Source organism: Dermacentor albipictus, chromosome 6 (assembly GCF_038994185.2).
Source record: "Dermacentor albipictus isolate Rhodes 1998 colony chromosome 6, USDA_Dalb.pri_finalv2, whole genome shotgun sequence".
Taxonomy (NCBI): domain Eukaryota; kingdom Metazoa; phylum Arthropoda; class Arachnida; order Ixodida; family Ixodidae; genus Dermacentor; species Dermacentor albipictus.
Window position 1 is genome coordinate 68,925,491 of NC_091826.1, and position 16,769 is coordinate 68,942,259.

The 16,769-nt window shown below is 47.7% G+C and overlaps 2 protein-coding genes across 2 annotated transcripts; both read left to right on the plus strand.

Annotated features, from left to right (window-relative positions):
* The first annotated feature begins 1,116 nt into the window (after window positions 1–1,116).
* LOC139061165 (endothelin-converting enzyme-like 1) lies at window positions 1,117–5,791 on the plus strand. Its single transcript, XM_070540796.1, has 2 exons — window positions 1,117–1,511; window positions 3,682–5,791. The coding sequence occupies exons 1-2, from the start codon at window positions 1,230–1,232 to the stop codon at window positions 5,719–5,721; spliced, it is 2,322 nt and encodes a 773-aa protein (XP_070396897.1). The 5' UTR covers window positions 1,117–1,229; the 3' UTR covers window positions 5,722–5,791.
* A 198-nt stretch (window positions 5,792–5,989) lies between these two features.
* On the plus strand, window positions 5,990–11,644 carry LOC139061160 (uncharacterized). The gene is made up of 2 exons (XM_070540790.1): window positions 5,990–6,270; window positions 7,839–11,644. The coding sequence occupies exon 2, from the start codon at window positions 8,057–8,059 to the stop codon at window positions 9,419–9,421; it is 1,365 nt and encodes a 454-aa protein (XP_070396891.1). The 5' UTR covers window positions 5,990–6,270; window positions 7,839–8,056; the 3' UTR covers window positions 9,422–11,644.
* Window positions 11,645–16,769: the final 5,125 nt, after the last annotated feature.

Genomic DNA, 16,769 nt, shown 5'->3' on the forward strand with positions numbered 1-16,769 from the left:
TAATTCCACACAAGAAAAGTAGGAAGATGCCTATAAAGAAAAGGGTCAGGCAAGGAGACACAATCTCTCCAGTGCTATTCACTGCGTGCTTGGAAGAAGTATTCAAGCTACAAAACTGAAAGGATTTGGAGTAATGATAAACGGCGAATATCTCATCAGCTTTCGGTTTGCAAGATGACATTGTGCGGTTCAGCAACACTGGAGACGAGTTACAACAAATCATGCAGGACTTTAACAGAGAGAGTGTAAAAGTGGGGTTGAAGATTCATATGCAGAGGACAAAGATAATTATGACTAGTCGGGCAAGGGAACAAGAGTTCAGGATCGCCACTCAGCGTCTAGAGTCGGTGAAGGAGTACTATTTACCTAGGTCAATTTACCACAGGAAACCCTGACCATGAGAAGGATATTCACTGAACAATTAAAACCCGTTGGAACGTATACGGTGGATATTGTCAGCTCCTGAGTGGAAGCTTACCATTATCATTCAAAAGGAACATGTGCAATCAGCGCATTTTACCGGTGCCGACATATGGAGTAGGAACTTGGAGACTGAAAAGGAAGCTTGAGAACAAATTAGGGACCGCGGAAAGAGCGATGCAATGAAGAATGCTATGCATAGCGTTAAGAAACAGAAAAAGGGCAGTTCGGATCAGAGAGGAAACGGGTATAGCTGATATTTTAATTGACATTAAGATTAAAAAAAGGGAGCTAGGCAGGTCATGTAATGCATAGGTTAGATAACCGGTGGACCATTGGTGTTACAGAATGGTTGGCAACAGAAAGGAAGCGCAGTCGAGGATGGAAGAAGACTACGTGGGGCGATAAAAGGAGGAAATTCGAGGGCGCTCGTTGGATACGGTTGGCGCAGGACATGGGTAAGTGGAGTTCGTAGGGAGAGGCCTTCGTCCTGCAGTGGACACAAAATTGGCTGATGATGATGATAATGATGATGAACATCGATTATCTGCATTTCTTGCCTGACTTACTTCTTCGTCGTCGTCGTTTTGACCTTATGGTGTAGGCAATCCCCATCGTGAGTACGTGTTCTTCACGCGGGCTTAGAATTAGCAGCAGCTGCGGCGGGTGCCTCACGAGCGGAACGACAGAGCAAGAGCAGCTGGACGCTTGCAGGCTTGTCTCGCTCTTGCTGACAGTCAGGGACGGCATTCACACGCAGGGCGACGTTCAGGTGTGCCGGAGGCAGGGTTGAGTTCAAGAACGAAGCGATGGGCGACGCTGGGGCGACCACTTTTGACAGCGGCAGCAGCAGCTCGAGCTCCTCGGATTCGGAGCGGAACGCGTTAGGAGGTTCGAGGCTCATCACGGGTCCGACGAGACGACCGGGCTTCCAGCGCCTCGGGTTGCACGAACTCCTTCAGGTGCGCCAGATGCAGGCGGAGGCGCGGCAGGCGGCAGATGCAGCCGCCCACGGCGATGGCGCAGACACCGCGCTCGATTCTTCAGCGACGTCTGCCTGCGCGTTGCCGGATCCGGCTCCGGCAGCACAGGTGAGCAATCGGAAACAGACGAGAGCTGGCGCACGCGCAGATGTGCGATTGCTGCGCAGCGGGTGCGAACGCAATATACCACAGCGTGTCAGGTCGAGTAGGCTTAGCAGTAGCAGGCGGGTTGACTTGTCTCGGGTCGTGCAGGCGGATACGTTTACGTAACGCCAATAAATTCAAGCCAAGTCGGCTTCTCGAGACGAGATCCGGTACTCGGGTTCACGCGAACACTATAGCAGGTCAGTCCCAGGTATACAGCGTCGGACTGGCCTGTCAGCCGGACTGCGAAGGGTGCACGGGGTGACTTCTGACTCTACCAACTCGCGTCGGGTTCAATTAAAAGAAGCTAGCGAAGTTCATGCAATTCTAGTCGTGTGCAAGTGCCCAGCCACAAGAGGTGGACAAGAACCGGTATGTCTATAACGCTATGGCGTTAATAGAAACCAAGGACCACACGTGAGCGAAGTGTTCCCACAGTCTTCATAAGGACTGTGGGAGCACTTCTCTCACGTGTGGTCCTTGTTTTCTCGTATACTATCTGTAAGCTAACTTGCAGGAACCCGACAGGTGCTGAACAGGCGAGTTGAAGCCGACTCTCCACCTGTCGTGCTTACAGGAACCCAATTCTCGTGAGTCTGACAGCAACTTTGTGCCTTGCACAGGAGGACTGGGAGAGGGGAAGATACCATCCTACGTGGGTGTTAATGTGTAGCAAGGACATCTGACGCTGCAGCCAAGTGTCCCCAACTCCCGAACCATCAGTCCTGTGGCATACATGTTTAGATGCATATTCCATATGCCAGAGTCAAACTGCTACAGGCGGTCCCATTCAACGCACCCCAACATTAATTCTCGTTATCCTGCTCTAGCGTTACATGGACTGGGTGGCGGGATTAGGGTTCACCAGCCAACAGCCTTAACGCAAGCGAACCTTGTCCCAAAATCGGGGTGGCCGACTTGCTGTAGGTGCAGACTGAAAAGAAGGGGAGTCGGTTGACGTGCCGCCACACGTCGGCTTCATGTATCTATCTCAGTCTTGCACATACATCGCACTCTTGATTTACAAATTAGGTGCTATGCGTGAAACTGAAAACAGGGCCGAACCTAATCAGAATCGCCCAGAAAAGGTGGCCAACGTTTTTTGATAGGTGGGTGTATACAAGGCATCTTCAAACCACATCAAAACATCAGTCAGAAGTAATAGATCGGTATGTTTCAGTCGTGCTTACTCAGCGTGCTTTAACTCGTCTCGGCCACACTAGTTCCACTTTGGCTATGCCTGAGAGGGCGTTTGTCGAGACATTACGAACTCGCTGAGAACTCACACGTTATGGTTCTGAGCACAAACTTCAAACGAGAGTCGCACTTCTTGGCATTAGGTCAATGCCAAGACGTTGAGTTAGCAGGCAGGAAACACGCTGGGTGATTACGCCTATCGAAAAAGCATGCACTCTATGACAACATGTGGCATGACGGGAACTCTCTTGCGTAGAGACAGGTTTGTAAAAGCAGTTCGTGGCGCATTACACTGAAATTTTTTAATTATACATAAAAGCAAAGTTGTACTTTTTCTCCAGTCCGGGTTGTCCTAATTTTTGAAAGTTTAAACTACGCTTCCATATGGCTATACATTCTGATTCATGTCATTGAGAAGTTGATGTGTCCGTAGACGCAATCTGCATCCGTAACACAGTGATCCTGTTATAGCCATGTAGCACCTACGGGGACACTATCGTAGAATAGGGTTAATGCGGATGTTGTTAAACAGGATCGAACTACTCTCGCGTCGCCGCGTGCCAACGACGAGCTTAACGCCATGTTTGTGAGTACAGCATGGGTTTTCTCAACGCCTTTACGGCCTTTCCGGAAAACGCTTATCTCAACGCGTTTGCACTGAAACTGGTGCTTTCATTTTAGCTTGGGAACCTGAAGCCGAAGTGTAGCCAGAACCATAATCAGGCTGCAGGTGCGTCTAACCTGCTATTGCAATCTGCTTGTATTTCTTAGGACGGTACGTGTTCTTATAGCGACAGACAGCATTTCAGCGCACTGTTCGAAATTGTAACTCAGAACTAGATTGATATAGTAAAGCAGTAATCTAGACGCTTTGTCAGAGGTTCACGGCTGCAATCAACAAGGTACAAGCTTTTCACTTTGCATTTCTCACCCGCAGGAACACGCCGGGCCTAATGTAGTCGTCATTCGAGCAAACTGGCGCATGAACCCCAGGCACGTGATCATCCTGGAGGCTGTGGCCGTCATTTCTTCCATCGCCTTTCTCCTTTACCTGGGATCGATGCTGTGGATTCGCGTCAAGGACCAGGGCCTTCTCCGCGCAAGCCCCCGGACGTCGCACGCAGAAGACGCGGATCTACCACTTTTTTCTGGCTGCCATGAAACGGCATGCCACAAGTATATGGCCACTATAGAGCTTTCGATTAATCGATCTCAAGACCCGTGCCGCAATTTCTACCGCTTCGTCTGCGACGGGTGGACACGCCAACACCACCTGCTGTCCGTCGTGGATGCCGCGGAAGATGCGATGTACGGTCGCGCGCTTAAAGCCATCGAGTGGAGCACCGAACACGGCGGCAGCCAGTATTTCGCAGCGCCGTCGGCGCTGAGCGTCGAGAAGAAGGTGGCCGGCCTCGCCAAGTCGTGCATGGAGCTTTCGCAGAGCAGCTTGCCCGACCTCAAAAGGTTCATGGCCGCGCGCCATCTCCCGTGGCCTAAGACGTCTCGCTGGGATCTCCTAGAGATTCTGCTCGATCTGTCTGGCAACTGGAACGTGCATCTGTGGTTCCACGTGAGCTTCGAACTGGCTCCTCTTCGCGGAGGGACCGGGGAGCCCGTGCTAAAGATTGGCCACAGCGCTGCCTTTCATGCCTGGATTGCCACCACGCGGGCGTTCGCCGGTCAGCCAGCGAAGACGGCAGCGTCGTTCCGGTACCGGCGCTACGTGCGAGCCATGTTACGGCTATTCGATGCTTCCGAAGCGGTCGAAGACGATGTCATCGCCAAAATAGAGGCAATGGACCGGCTGACACTTCAGGTGCTGGGCCCCGCGATGGCCGAGCCGGACTCGAGGATTCTGCGCATGTCAATCCGCAACCTCACAGACACGGCGACTCCGGGCATTGCTGCTGGACGGCTGCTGCTCCTGTTGAACGAGTACTTCATCTGGGCACGCCGCTTTTCGGCGCGGGACATCGTGCAAGTGGAAAACGCCGGCCTGCTTCGGTCCGTCGTCTACCTACTGGGACTCGACTCCGATACGCGTGAGGCGCTCACGCTGAGCCTAGGCCTTCGCGTTGCCCACGAGTTGGGCTGGATGGCTAGCCGGGAGATCGCGGATGCCACGCTGGAGCTTGGTGGCTTGCCTCCGTCGGCGCATCGGCGACGCTGCCTGATTCAGGTCGAAAGCGCGGTGGGCATCGGGTGGCTCAGTTTGTTCCCGAAGCACCGAGGCGCCGAGGATGTCGTTCGGGACGTGCGGGACGTTCTCGATGACGCGGTGGTGCGCCACAAGGAGGCCTTGCTCCAGCTTTGGGCCCCGGGCGCCATTGTGCCGTGGAACAACCAGAGCTTCCTGGCAAGCGTTCTGCCAGAACCGTCGCGCGGAGCTCGCTTCTTCGTCGACTGGTTGAACCTGATGAACGGGCGCTGGCGCCTGCTGGAGCAAGACGTCACGAATGTTCTCAAGCCGGGTTCCTTTCTTCGCCACCGATGGAGCTTTCACGGCGCGCTCACCGTCGCCGAAAACTACTTTGTGTTCCCGCTGTTCCATTCAGACTTTCCGGCGGCCGTTAACTACGGCGGCGCCGGACGCCTGCTCGCTGACGAAGTGCTCAGGGGCCTGTACCACGATCGTCTCGTCAACGTGAACACCCTTCCCAAGCAAGATATACGCAATGATAACATCCGGCACACCAGCGACACTTCCACTGCGCCACAGGAGTGGATGCCAAACTACGTGGACTTGAAGGCTCTCCTGGCCAGCCTGGCTGCCTACAGGCTTGGCATTGCTCGAAACACAAGCAGTGCGTACGCCAAAGAGTCGAGCCTCGCGCAAGACAGGCTCTTTTTCGTGGCTTCTTGCTACGCTCTGTGCTCCAGCGGCAACCACGTGGACGCGCTGTACGGAGATGCAAGCAAACGCTGCAACGTGCCCGTCAATGCGCTGCCCGAGTTTGCGGCAGCGTTTCAGTGCTGAAAACACAAGGTCTGCGATAGGCTTCGCATGAGCATTACTTCTTCCCTTTGCTCCACGCATGACATGCGTTTCCCCGCAGGCCGGCTGAGGCCGGTGAACAATAGAAGGCAGCATCCACGTGACCCTGCGTTCCCGGATGTTGGTTCCCTAAGTTGGTTTCCAATTGTCCCTATGGGGCCACTGACTACCTAGTGTGTCACGTGATTGGGGAGGTTTCTTCCCTGTATTTAACCCTAGTGCGTGCAATGCCGCAAAACCACGTGCATCCAAATGCCGCCTCTCCGCTTCGGAATGGCGCACGTATGTGATCGAGCTGCCATCGGCGATGACGATCGTCGCTGCGAATTTTGCAGCAAACTACTCATACAGGGGAAGAACATGCTGCAACACATCAGGAACGTTCACAGAATGGCCGTGGGTGTCAAGAAATTGATGAAATACGACGTATGTGGGACTTCCCTGCTTACAATGGAGAAGTATTCGGTGCACCAGATCACTGCGCACAACTTCGAGGCTGACTACGTGCACCTGTGTTCCGGAACAATAAGGGTGAGGAACAGTTTTATTAAGTTTATTCTCAGTCATCGTGAGCAAATGACGTTTAAACGCAATATTATATGTCGGACTTTTTTAAATTTCTTGTGCGCAGTGTGCCTCCAAAAGCAGCTAGTTGTTTATACCTTGCGGGCCTTTGTTTTTTCTTTCTGCATCTGTTTCGCGAAGAGCAGCTTTTGCGCAGGTGCCCAATTTATTTCGTTGGGGTATGTTGAACTTTGTATCCTCGTTAAATATAATTTGTTTGTTTTGTATGGTCATGTGTGCGCGCTCCCAGCGATGCGCTACATGACGTACGTTTGGCATGGTCTGCTTTCCTGCACAGCAAGTGGAGTGAAATTTGACGTTTGTACATCTTTTTTTCTTTTTTTTAAGCGACAGGAGTAAGCTGTTCTGCGTTCTGACGTTGCTCTGTGCCACATGCGTGCGTGGCCTAGTCTTCGCCTCAATCACGTTGCAATGCGGCAGAGACGCAGAACCGGGACCATACTTGAATTTGCGGATGTCGCCGGCTGGTTTCCCAGCGTATTGTTGGCAAACTCTTTATTAGTACATTTCATAGAATAGAGCGAAATGTGACGCTCGCGCACCCCCCCCCCCCCTTCTTTTTTTTTTTTTTTCTTGAACGAGAGGAGGGATTTGCTCTGCGTTCTGACGTACGTTGCTCTGCGCTACTTGCGTGTGTGGTGCAGTCTTCGCCTCAGTGCAGGCCGCAATAGGTCCGAATGCAGACGACGTATGTCCAGGACCACACTTGCAATTGCGGCTGTCAGCGGCTTGCTCTCCCGGCGTACTTTGGGAAAATTCTTTAGTAGTACCACAGTCCTTCAATTGAAGGACTCTGGTTGTAGATTTCATAAAATAGAGCCAAATTTGACGCACGCGCAATCGTTTTTTCTTTAAGAAGAGTGTGTTAGGAGGCTACTTGGTAAGACATCTTTTTGTGAACTTAAACTGCGCTTGGCAAAAGACACCAATGTCGAAGAAGACGGGACGAACGCAGACTAGCAACTGGTTTATTGAAATCACACATAATGCTGCCTCCTCGAACCAGGCGCATGCCCAAGCCAGATCATAACCGCGTGACGATGGAACACTCCCTCGCCAAGCCCCTATCTACAGTAAAAAAAATCAAGCTCTTCTTGAAAAGAAGGAGCTTTTCAAGAAGAAACTGAGAGAAGGGATTCACACTGCTCTGGGACGTAGCTTGCACCACGTGCTCTCAGTTCGTCTTTGTCTTATCGTAACAGCATTGCTGTGAATGTAGTTAAGGAAGGAGTGAGCATAGATCATGCTTAAGTTTCATATTTGTTTCTTATTAAAACAAAACTAATATGATACATTTTTTGAAGTTATGGCGCATTGCATATTTGAAATTCAATTTTAACAGAAATTTGAGCAATATCAAGGGTGACCTCATGACACAGTCGAGTTGAAGGTGAGGGAGTAAAATAAATGCTACATTACCCGTGTACAAAGCCTTCAAAGTGATTATTTTTGTTTGCATCTCTCTCCACAAAGTACTTGTCACCATCTAATGCTATTTTGTGCTTTTATTACAGAATTTCATGAATGGAAAGCAGAAGAAGAGGGTAGCAAAAACTGCTGGTTCATTTTGCCCAGGGACTCCAAAAAGCTGGCCAGTGGAGAGACAAGGATCCACTATTACTGTAATAGATCAGGCGAGGCAAGGAAAAAGGAAGGTCATAGTGACCGTCGGGAGAAAAGTCAGGGGAGCTGTAGGTCTGGTAAGATATGTCTTTCATTTATTACCGTCACAATGGACAACACTCAGAGTCCGACACCTGAAGGCACCACCATAAAAGTCGGGTATCAAAGAAACCATTATGGTCATAAACCAGAAATTCAGCACTTGAGAATGAGTGACAAGGAAAAGGCCAGTGTAGCAGATAACCTAGAAAGGGGTGTGCCCATAAAAACCATACTAAAGCGAATAAGAACATCTGTGGCATCCAAGCTGAGGCCAGTGCACTTGGCAGAGTGCTCAACCCTGCATAACATCAAACAGCAGTTTAACATTGCTGCTCCTGAACGTTGTCACACTAATGACGCTGTCAGTGTAGACACGTGGGTGCTTGTAATGAAAGAAAAAGGTGAAACACTTGTCCGCCTGTACAAGGCACAAGGTGCAGTGGACCCAAGTGGTACATTTTCTTCAGCAGACTTTGCTCTTGTTCTGATGACAGAGCCTCAGAAGGAGCTACTAGAAAAATTGGGCCCTGCAGGGACTCTGTGTCTTGACTCCACACATGGAACTACAGAGTACCAGTTTGAGCTGACCACTCTTCTGGTGCTAGATAAAAAAGGATCAGGTGTAGCTATAGCTTATTTCATCTGCAACCAGATGAACGAGCAAACTTTGACAGCATTCTTCAAATCTCTGGAGTCGGCCATGGCCCAAAAAGTGGCCGCTAAGACATTGATATCTGATGATGCCTCGCAATTCTACAAAGCATGGTCCAGGGTCATAGGTGCCGCAAAACAGAAACTTCTCTGTGCCTGGCATGTGGATAACAACTGGCGTAAGAAGACACTCGAGTGTGTAGAGAAACAGCTAAGGCCACATGTTTACCATAGTGTGTGGCTACTCTTAGAGTTCCTCGCGGAAAAGGCATTTGAAGATTATTTTAAGCAATTCCTTTCTAGTGAGGAAGAAAAACTGAGGGACTTCCTCAAGTACTTCAAAGACCACTATGCAGTTAGGCCGCAAGAGTGGGCCTATCGCTTTAGGACTAGAGCAGCTGTCAACACTAACATGCACCTTGAGAGCAAGCACAGGACGTTAAAGCATACTATGCTGGAGAGAAAACAGAATAAGCATGGTGACAAACTAATTTCTGCCCTCATGGACTTGACAAATCATTTTTTAATGAAAAGGGCTAGCCAGATGATGAAAGGGGCAAAGGGTAAGGAGCTGAGAACAATTCAGAAGAACCACAGGTCTGGCAGTGAAATGGCAGCTTGTGCCAAAATAAATGAATATGGCATATGGACTGTGCCATTTCAGTCTATTAAAGGGCTCTCATATAAAGTGTCAAAAGTGAAAGATGGTGCTTGCTGTCCTTTGAGGTGCAAGGAATGCGCAGTGTGTGTGCAAGCACAGTCACTGTGTGGTCATCGCTAATCCAACTAGCAGCAACAAGGCCCATGAGAGCTCACCCAAAGAAGCATGTGAGGCAAGTCGGGCATTGCACATTGTACAGAGTATAACAAAGCTGGAAGCAGCCAAAGCAGTGTCAAGCTCAACACTCTTAAGAGCAAAAATGGACTCAGTCAGACAGGCAATATCAGATGGTGAAGTCTCTGAGGGTGTGGCTGAGAAGGCAAACAATTTGTTTGAGCCAGTTTTCATGCTTGTGGAAAGTGAAAGTGACCCAAAAAGAAAGATGCCAGACCATTCAAATGAACCAGCCAACAAAAAAGTTGTGCACCTGTTAAGATTTCACTCTACAAAAACCCCTAGATTGTCGCAGCCATCATCTAGCCTTTCAAGGCCCACTGAAGCTCGAAAGGAAGTCCTTAAATAACAGCTTAGGGACAGCAACATAGAAACTGAAGAGATAACCACGTCAGCAGGGCACGATTACTGGTAACAAGCCTCCAGTGCAGTTAGGAAGAGAGAAGTGGTGCAGTAGTGCTGTGCTGTCATGCCTTATAGAAGCAGGTTGAGGGCTCGCATATAAACAAATCATGACATGTGGTCTCTGATGATTAGCCCGTCTGTTTTTGTCTGTGGTGTGCAGCCATATGTCACAGCTGGATGGTATGTGTGTTAGAGCACGAGAGATGCCTCCATGCTTGTATGAGCTGCTGCTAAGTGTTCTGTGAAAATAGGTACAGACCCAGTGGTTATCTCTGGTATGTGGCAGCTGTTGGATAGTAGTGTGTTCGAGCACGCCTCCATGCTTGTCATATGAGCCGCTGGTAAGTATGTCTGTACATAGATGTAAGGAAGCGCATTGGACGGTGTGTAGTGTTTCAGTGTGCAAAAGCCTCCAATGTGTTTTGCTACTTATAAATTTGTGTAAACACTCAGTAGTGCAGTAGTCATGATGTTGCACTGCTGAGCTCAAGCCTGCGGGTTCAATCCCAGCAAAGGTGGCTGCACTTCAGTGGTGGTGAAATGAAAAAAAAAAAAAAGCATGTAGTTGAATTCAAGTGCACATCACAGAACCCAAGGTGGTCAAAATAATACTGAGTCCCGCACTGTGGCATGCCTCATAATTCTATCTAGATGTTGTGTTCCATGTGATGTTCTTTATTCCCATTTGAATGAACTTTTATTTTTCAGATTACCAAAATAGAGGGTATATGCAGTGGTGTTGTGTGCAGTCTGGATAAGTTGCTCTGGTCATGAGCACTCAATGAAAACTTCTGCATATTTGGCTGCAGCAGACAGTGTCATAATGATAGTAAAGACTATGCAGAAAGCTTTAGGCCACTCTACATATCAGATCAGTTTTATATTGCATCCTTTATGGTGCTTATGGTGGCAGAATAATAATTGGCAATGCTTCCTTACACATTTAATATTTTTCTTTTTTTCTTTTGGAAGAGCAACCTTGGAAGAATAATCTCCAACAATGCTCCTACCTTCTCTTTCACTGTCTCCCCATTTCTTTTCTACACTTCAACTTCATTCTACGCACTATCTTATTCTCCTCTTTATCCTACATTGATGGTGTGGGAAAGTGAGCTAAGCGTGCATAAAGATTGCTGTGCAGAACTTAATTGCAGCACTGACGAAGACAAATCTTTGTCAAAAGGTTCATTACAGCTACATTCCCCCTCCAAACACTGTTTATCACTTCAAGCCTTCATATTCCTGTGAGCTTTTGTCTTGTTTAACAGTTGTAACAGTCATACTATTTATTACTATCAATAGCGAGCATACATTTTGCACTGCAAAGTGCTGTTTAGAAGACGTGCGAGTTTCTACTTCCCTTATGATAAATACTCCAGACATTCAGTCTCTAATTTATGAAAATCTTTCAAACATTGCCAGTGATGACCACCATATGGGTTAATGTCGGCATGGGACTGAGGCTTTCCCGCAAAAAGAACGGTTATGTTTTGCTCATATCATGTGACTGACAGTTTCTGCTATAATTTTTGCACTTGTCAACTGCACTGTGAAGAGTTCGTTTCTGTGAATATGTGCTGGCCTGATTCTTCTTAATCACGCATTTCAGATCTTGTGCTGTGAGATGAGGAGGTGTAAAATAAAAACACCATGTAGATTTCACAATGCCTTTAAGAAACCACGCAAAGCTTGGAGATGAAGCATTACATGCAACTTGAACCAAGTGTCTGGACACAGCAAGTGAAAGTTGTTTTGTCATGAGTGAGGCTGTTGGCGTTACTTGTAACTGCCTTTAAATAAAAGTTTGTTTCAAAACAGTGGCTCAACTCTGTGTTCCCCCGGTAAAAAACAAAACCATTGGGATTTGCAATTCTCTTTTTAAACATAATTGACCAATATGAATAAAAAAAAACTTTATGAATCAAGATATAAGCTTGCCATACCATGAAAACACTTGAAACTCCTTTTGAGAAGTTTACTCATACGCGAACACATTATAGCAATTATTTTCAATCGTGTACCCACAATTTGCCTCGTCACCATGTCAAGTTTCAAGGCAGATTTTTTTTTAGACTCCAGGAAGCCGTATGCTTAATTCTATCCATTGTTTACTGCATTGCATTTGATTTTCTATAACAAATAAAATGAATTCTCCATTGATTGCACCGACGCTCACGTTATAATTATATGCTATTATTATTGACTAGTCTTTTATATATATTCTTGGAGGGTGGGGGCTGCACTGGTGGCGTTCTACGAATTTGCGCCGCGTGTTTGTGCGGGTAAACTTAAGCGCAGAATTTTTTTTTTTTGCGCGTTATGAAAACAATGCACTGCAGGTATTTTAATTAATGCAACGAGCTGTATGAAATATCAGTCAAGGGGTTGGAAACATCGCTATAGAGAATCCCGACTATTTTCTTTTGCGTGTGTGTATTTGGAGTTGATGCACAGTTTTCTTTATTTACTTATTTTGGCTACATTGCGCCAATTGCGCTTCCATAGAATAAAGAAACGCGCTTCCGCGCGCTTGCCGACTCGATCGCAAGGGGACAGCCTGATCAACATCAATATCAGCAGCAATGGCGGATTTGCGCTTGCCGTGGCGCTTGCGAAGTTTTCAATAGTTTTCGCCTTATAAGTGATTCTTTTGCTATTTTAACGTGTGGAGGTTCATTGTACGTTTGTTTTTTCAAGTTTGGCATGTGTTTTAACACATGTGAAGGTGTAGTCTTTTCTTCTTCAGCGGATATATGTACAAGACCCCGTTCACCGTCTATCAGGTAAGATGTGTACGTATGCTACACGCAAGCGTAGTGCTTCATTAAGCCACAGTGCACTACAAAGTTAAGCATGAACGGTACACAAAATTCACAAGTTCTAAGTATTGCCAAGAACAACCATTGATTGGCGAAGTTCTCACAGGTGTTGCAGAAGTTGTTGGGCGCGGCAGTGCTGAACGTAGCGTTAGCGGCTTAAATCGTGTTTTTTTACTAGTAACAACGTGTCACTATTTCATATTATTGGCGGCGTCTCCAGGACACCAAATCGGTAACGGGGACACCAGAGCTAGAACCCGGACTGGTCCATGGGTTGGGGCTCGCCGAGGCCTGCGCGTGCTAGTAGTATATCTATGATGCCCGTAGGCTGTGTGTAAGTCGTACTTCCCGAATTTTCTGACGCATTTTAAGATCAGCTGTCCGCTTTCGCGGACAAGAAAGCAGGAGTCAGGGTGGTCCGTGGGTTGGGGCAACATAACCTGCTTCCAGTTTGGCACCGCCCTGCTTCCAGTCTAATGCTCTCCTGAGGCCTCTGTTTGCCGGTTACATGTGCCCTCCTGGAGCAGTACTTGTAAATGAATCCGATCTATCGTCGCAACGAAAAAAGCGCCCCGCGACTTCTACAACACCAGTCAGAACCTTGCCCATTGGTTTACCTATGTGTGGCCGCAAATACCTGAAACTCAATGCCAGTTCAACATATTTGTTGGCAAGGGTGTCAGGTCGTTGCTTTGTGTGGAATCGGCCTTTTCTCAATTCTTAAGAATTTAACTGGAATGCACCTGACCAGTGCTGCTCTGTGGTGCTTGCCACCAATCCCTTGGACAGGGAAGACATGAGTATCCCTGTGCATACACTTTATACGCAGTAGTGTGACCGCTTCCTTTGGGAAACTACCACGTTAGCGATATTGTGAGCGCAATGTGGCTTTCCTTCATCTTCCTCATCCGTACGTAGTGTGTCGCTTCTTCCTCGCCATAGCTCTAGCTCGGCACGAATAAAGCGGTTCCTTAGAAGTGCTGGGGTTCTGCATACCAAGGGCGTATAAGGTAACAGTGCTTGTGCCTTTAATATGTCGCATTCGATCATTTTGAGACGTGGTGTTGTTCATGCGTTAGCACAATTCCAGGACATCCACAATGTAAGAGGTACATGATTCTCTAATTGTATACTCTCTCCAGGCCTTTCTCACAACCTCAGCACAAGTAGTGGGAGCATAAAAAAACTGACAAAGCTGGTGCATGAATGTTGCCCAGTCAGAAAGATCTGGCTCTTGGATCAAAGCCAATTTTTTTTTTACATTGTAGAGCCAGACGGGCATGCTTTGAAGTTTCTAAGAACTGTCCCACCATTGCTGACTCTGTTGTACATTTATCAAACCACTTGATTCTCACCAAGCTCAAGCTATGGTGACGAAGACGCGCCACATGCTTTACAGTCACATATTGCACTCGCAATACATCTGTTATGCCAGTTTGCCGAAATGAGCATGCACAGTAGTGACGAATTCACTATGCGTGCACAGGGATTTGCCTTTCCTGTCCTATGGGCTGTTGGCAAGCATCACAATGCTACACTCGTCAGGTACACCTCAGCTTTCAGTATGTTTACATTCGGTTGCATGAACATGGAGGGAGTGCGTTCGCTGTAATCAGTACCACACATTTTGCTAATGTAGGCTTGAGTGGCTTTCCCATGTCTCCACTAAATAGTCGGAATACTTCCATGTATGATAGAATGATGAGCATTTAACCTCCAGACATGCAGCAGTCTTTATACCACTGCAAGGCAGAAGCGGCCTTCTCACCATGTTCACGCTCAAATAAATCCCATGATTAAGGCATTTTATGGGCCTCCCAAACCGCCTGCACCACCTGAATGATGTGACTTGTTGTTGCACCTGGCTGTTCATTTCATTTGGCATCCTCTGTTCGCACATATTCGTTTCCAATAATTCAAGAAAATTGCAGGGCGGGTTCGCAATCTTTTCTGTTTTCCTTATTTTTTTTATGGCCTTGTAAAACTGAGAAACGATAATGAAAAAAAGAAACAAAGGCTGCCTTCCTGTTCACCAGTGAAAGCATTGTTGCTTAGAAAGAGGCGCAGAAAAAGATGTATATGCATGTCGGACAGCCTGCACAAGGTTTTATCTTTGTCTCTTCAAACATTGCGTACCTGCGTCAGTGGACTCGCTGTTCTGTAGCATTATCCCTGGCAGCGGAAGCACTGTCCCAGAGCTCTAAAGAGTCATCGGAAGCACAGTGCTAAACCTTCATCCTTGAAATGTGAAGAACGTCACTGGACAGGACGAGAGATGACAAGGTGAGACTGATTGGGGCAATGTTGTGGTGATGGGTGCCACCTGGTTGAGCGCACAGTATGGTCCCCTGTCCTGAGAAAAGCTTTTCTGGGAGCTCTACACAGTGGAAAGGGAAGTACAAGCGCACCAGGGGAGAAATGAAAGTCGCATTGTGAAGCATGGTACTGTCATTTCTGGTTGCTTCATGACCCAGTAATGATAGTCGCAGCACAATATTTTCAATTTATTCCGGCAACTCACGATATGCAAGTGAATGCTGCTTACTCTGATCATGTGGCTGCGTTTCAGTGCTTGGATATTTAAGGCCACGTTGCAAAATGCACAAGAGATTTATAATCGACTTCGTATACACAGAAAATACAAGAACAGTTCTAATAGCACTGAAAAGACAGAGCATTCATGGCGTCGTTCAAGCTCAGTGTCCGTGAGCGTGCACAAGAACTAGTCTAACTGATGTTATGACTGGCCTGTGTGGTCAACGATTTGTGTCGCGCCACCAAAGCAACAGCGAAAGGCTGGACCCTTTAGATACGCCGAGCCGCCTGCAACCGTTGGAAAACGCCTAGGAGGCCCCAATAGCAATAAGACGTTATCATTTGTGCAGGCATTTTCGCCTTCTTACCCACGGCTTGCACAACACCCTGATGTCTGCTTAGTCTCCACAGTGTTGTCTCCCTTCAGCAAGTGGGACGATTAAGCTTCGTGTGTGCATTCGTTATTTCTCTTTGTCCTCGGCAGGGAAGATGCCAGCGTTGTGTGCGTGTGTGTGCGTGTATGCGCATGTCAGTGCCTTTCCTTCTACTGAGCCAGTGGGGGTTAGAAAATTAGTTGAACACTTCCATGTATCGAGCGGCAGCCGCCAGCGTGGAGAGTGTTTTCTCTCTCCTTTTCTTGAGCGAGGGTATTCCAAACACTATAAAGGACGTCTTCGCTAATGGACTTCAGCCTTCAGTTTTTGAGCAGACTAGCATGTCTGTCGCTCACCATCGGGAAACTTGCAGAGTTGACCACTCCGTAACAATGTGAAGTAAACATTCATTGCTACTCGTTGAATTGTTGCCGTATCTCCTGCCTGGCCCCCTCGGCACTCATGAGCCGCTGCAAAATGCAGTCAGCGGCACGATCCGACAACCAATGGTAAGCTCCAGACCACCAAGCCCACGCTACTTCCACAGTCTTGGGTTCCCATCTTTAATACGGAGCAGCAACAAAAAAAGAATTGACATCTGTGAATAAGGTATGCGGATGTGGGCTGCTTCCCTTGAACATAGGAGGCAAATGCCTTCAGGAAGTTCAGTTGCACTTTGTTATATGAAAAGGCGTCTCACCAAGATTGGAAGTTGCAAACCGACAAGTGCAGTGCATAGATCACACACTAACAATCCTGTCTCCAAATTATCAAAATGATGCACAGTGGGAAAACAACTGAAATTTTAAACAAAAGCCATCATGGTCTCAACGAAGCCCTGCTTCAGCCAGAGTCAAGGTTACATGCACAAATGTCTCTATGTAAAACGTGCTGCCTGCAATATCACCAACCATGGCACGTGACTTTCGTAAGCCAACCAATGTTAAATGCCATCCCTGGATATGTGCCCCACAGCAAAAAAGGAAGAGAAGAAAAAAAGGAAAGAAAAGACGGCTCGTAAGCGAGTGTGACGTGAACCCTTGGCTCCGTCATGGGGGAAGATGAAGAAGGAAGATCACTAGGAGGCAAAGGGGCTGAGTGCCGTCACTTTTAGCACTCGCGTCCTGGCAGCGTGAAAATGCAACATTTCAATTTCTTCCA

Excerpts from the sequence above, each read along its gene's own strand:
- LOC139061165 (XM_070540796.1), top strand. The coding sequence starts at position 1,230 with ATGGGCGACGCTGGGGCGACCACTTTTGACAGCGGCAGCAGCAGCTCG. Across the intron at positions 1,512-3,681 it reads ATCCGGCTCCGGCAGCACAG|GAACACGCCGGGCCTAATGT; the intron begins GTGAGCAATCGG and ends TCTCACCCGCAG.
- LOC139061160 (XM_070540790.1), top strand. The coding sequence starts at position 8,057 with ATGGACAACACTCAGAGTCCGACACCTGAAGGCACCACCATAAAAGTC.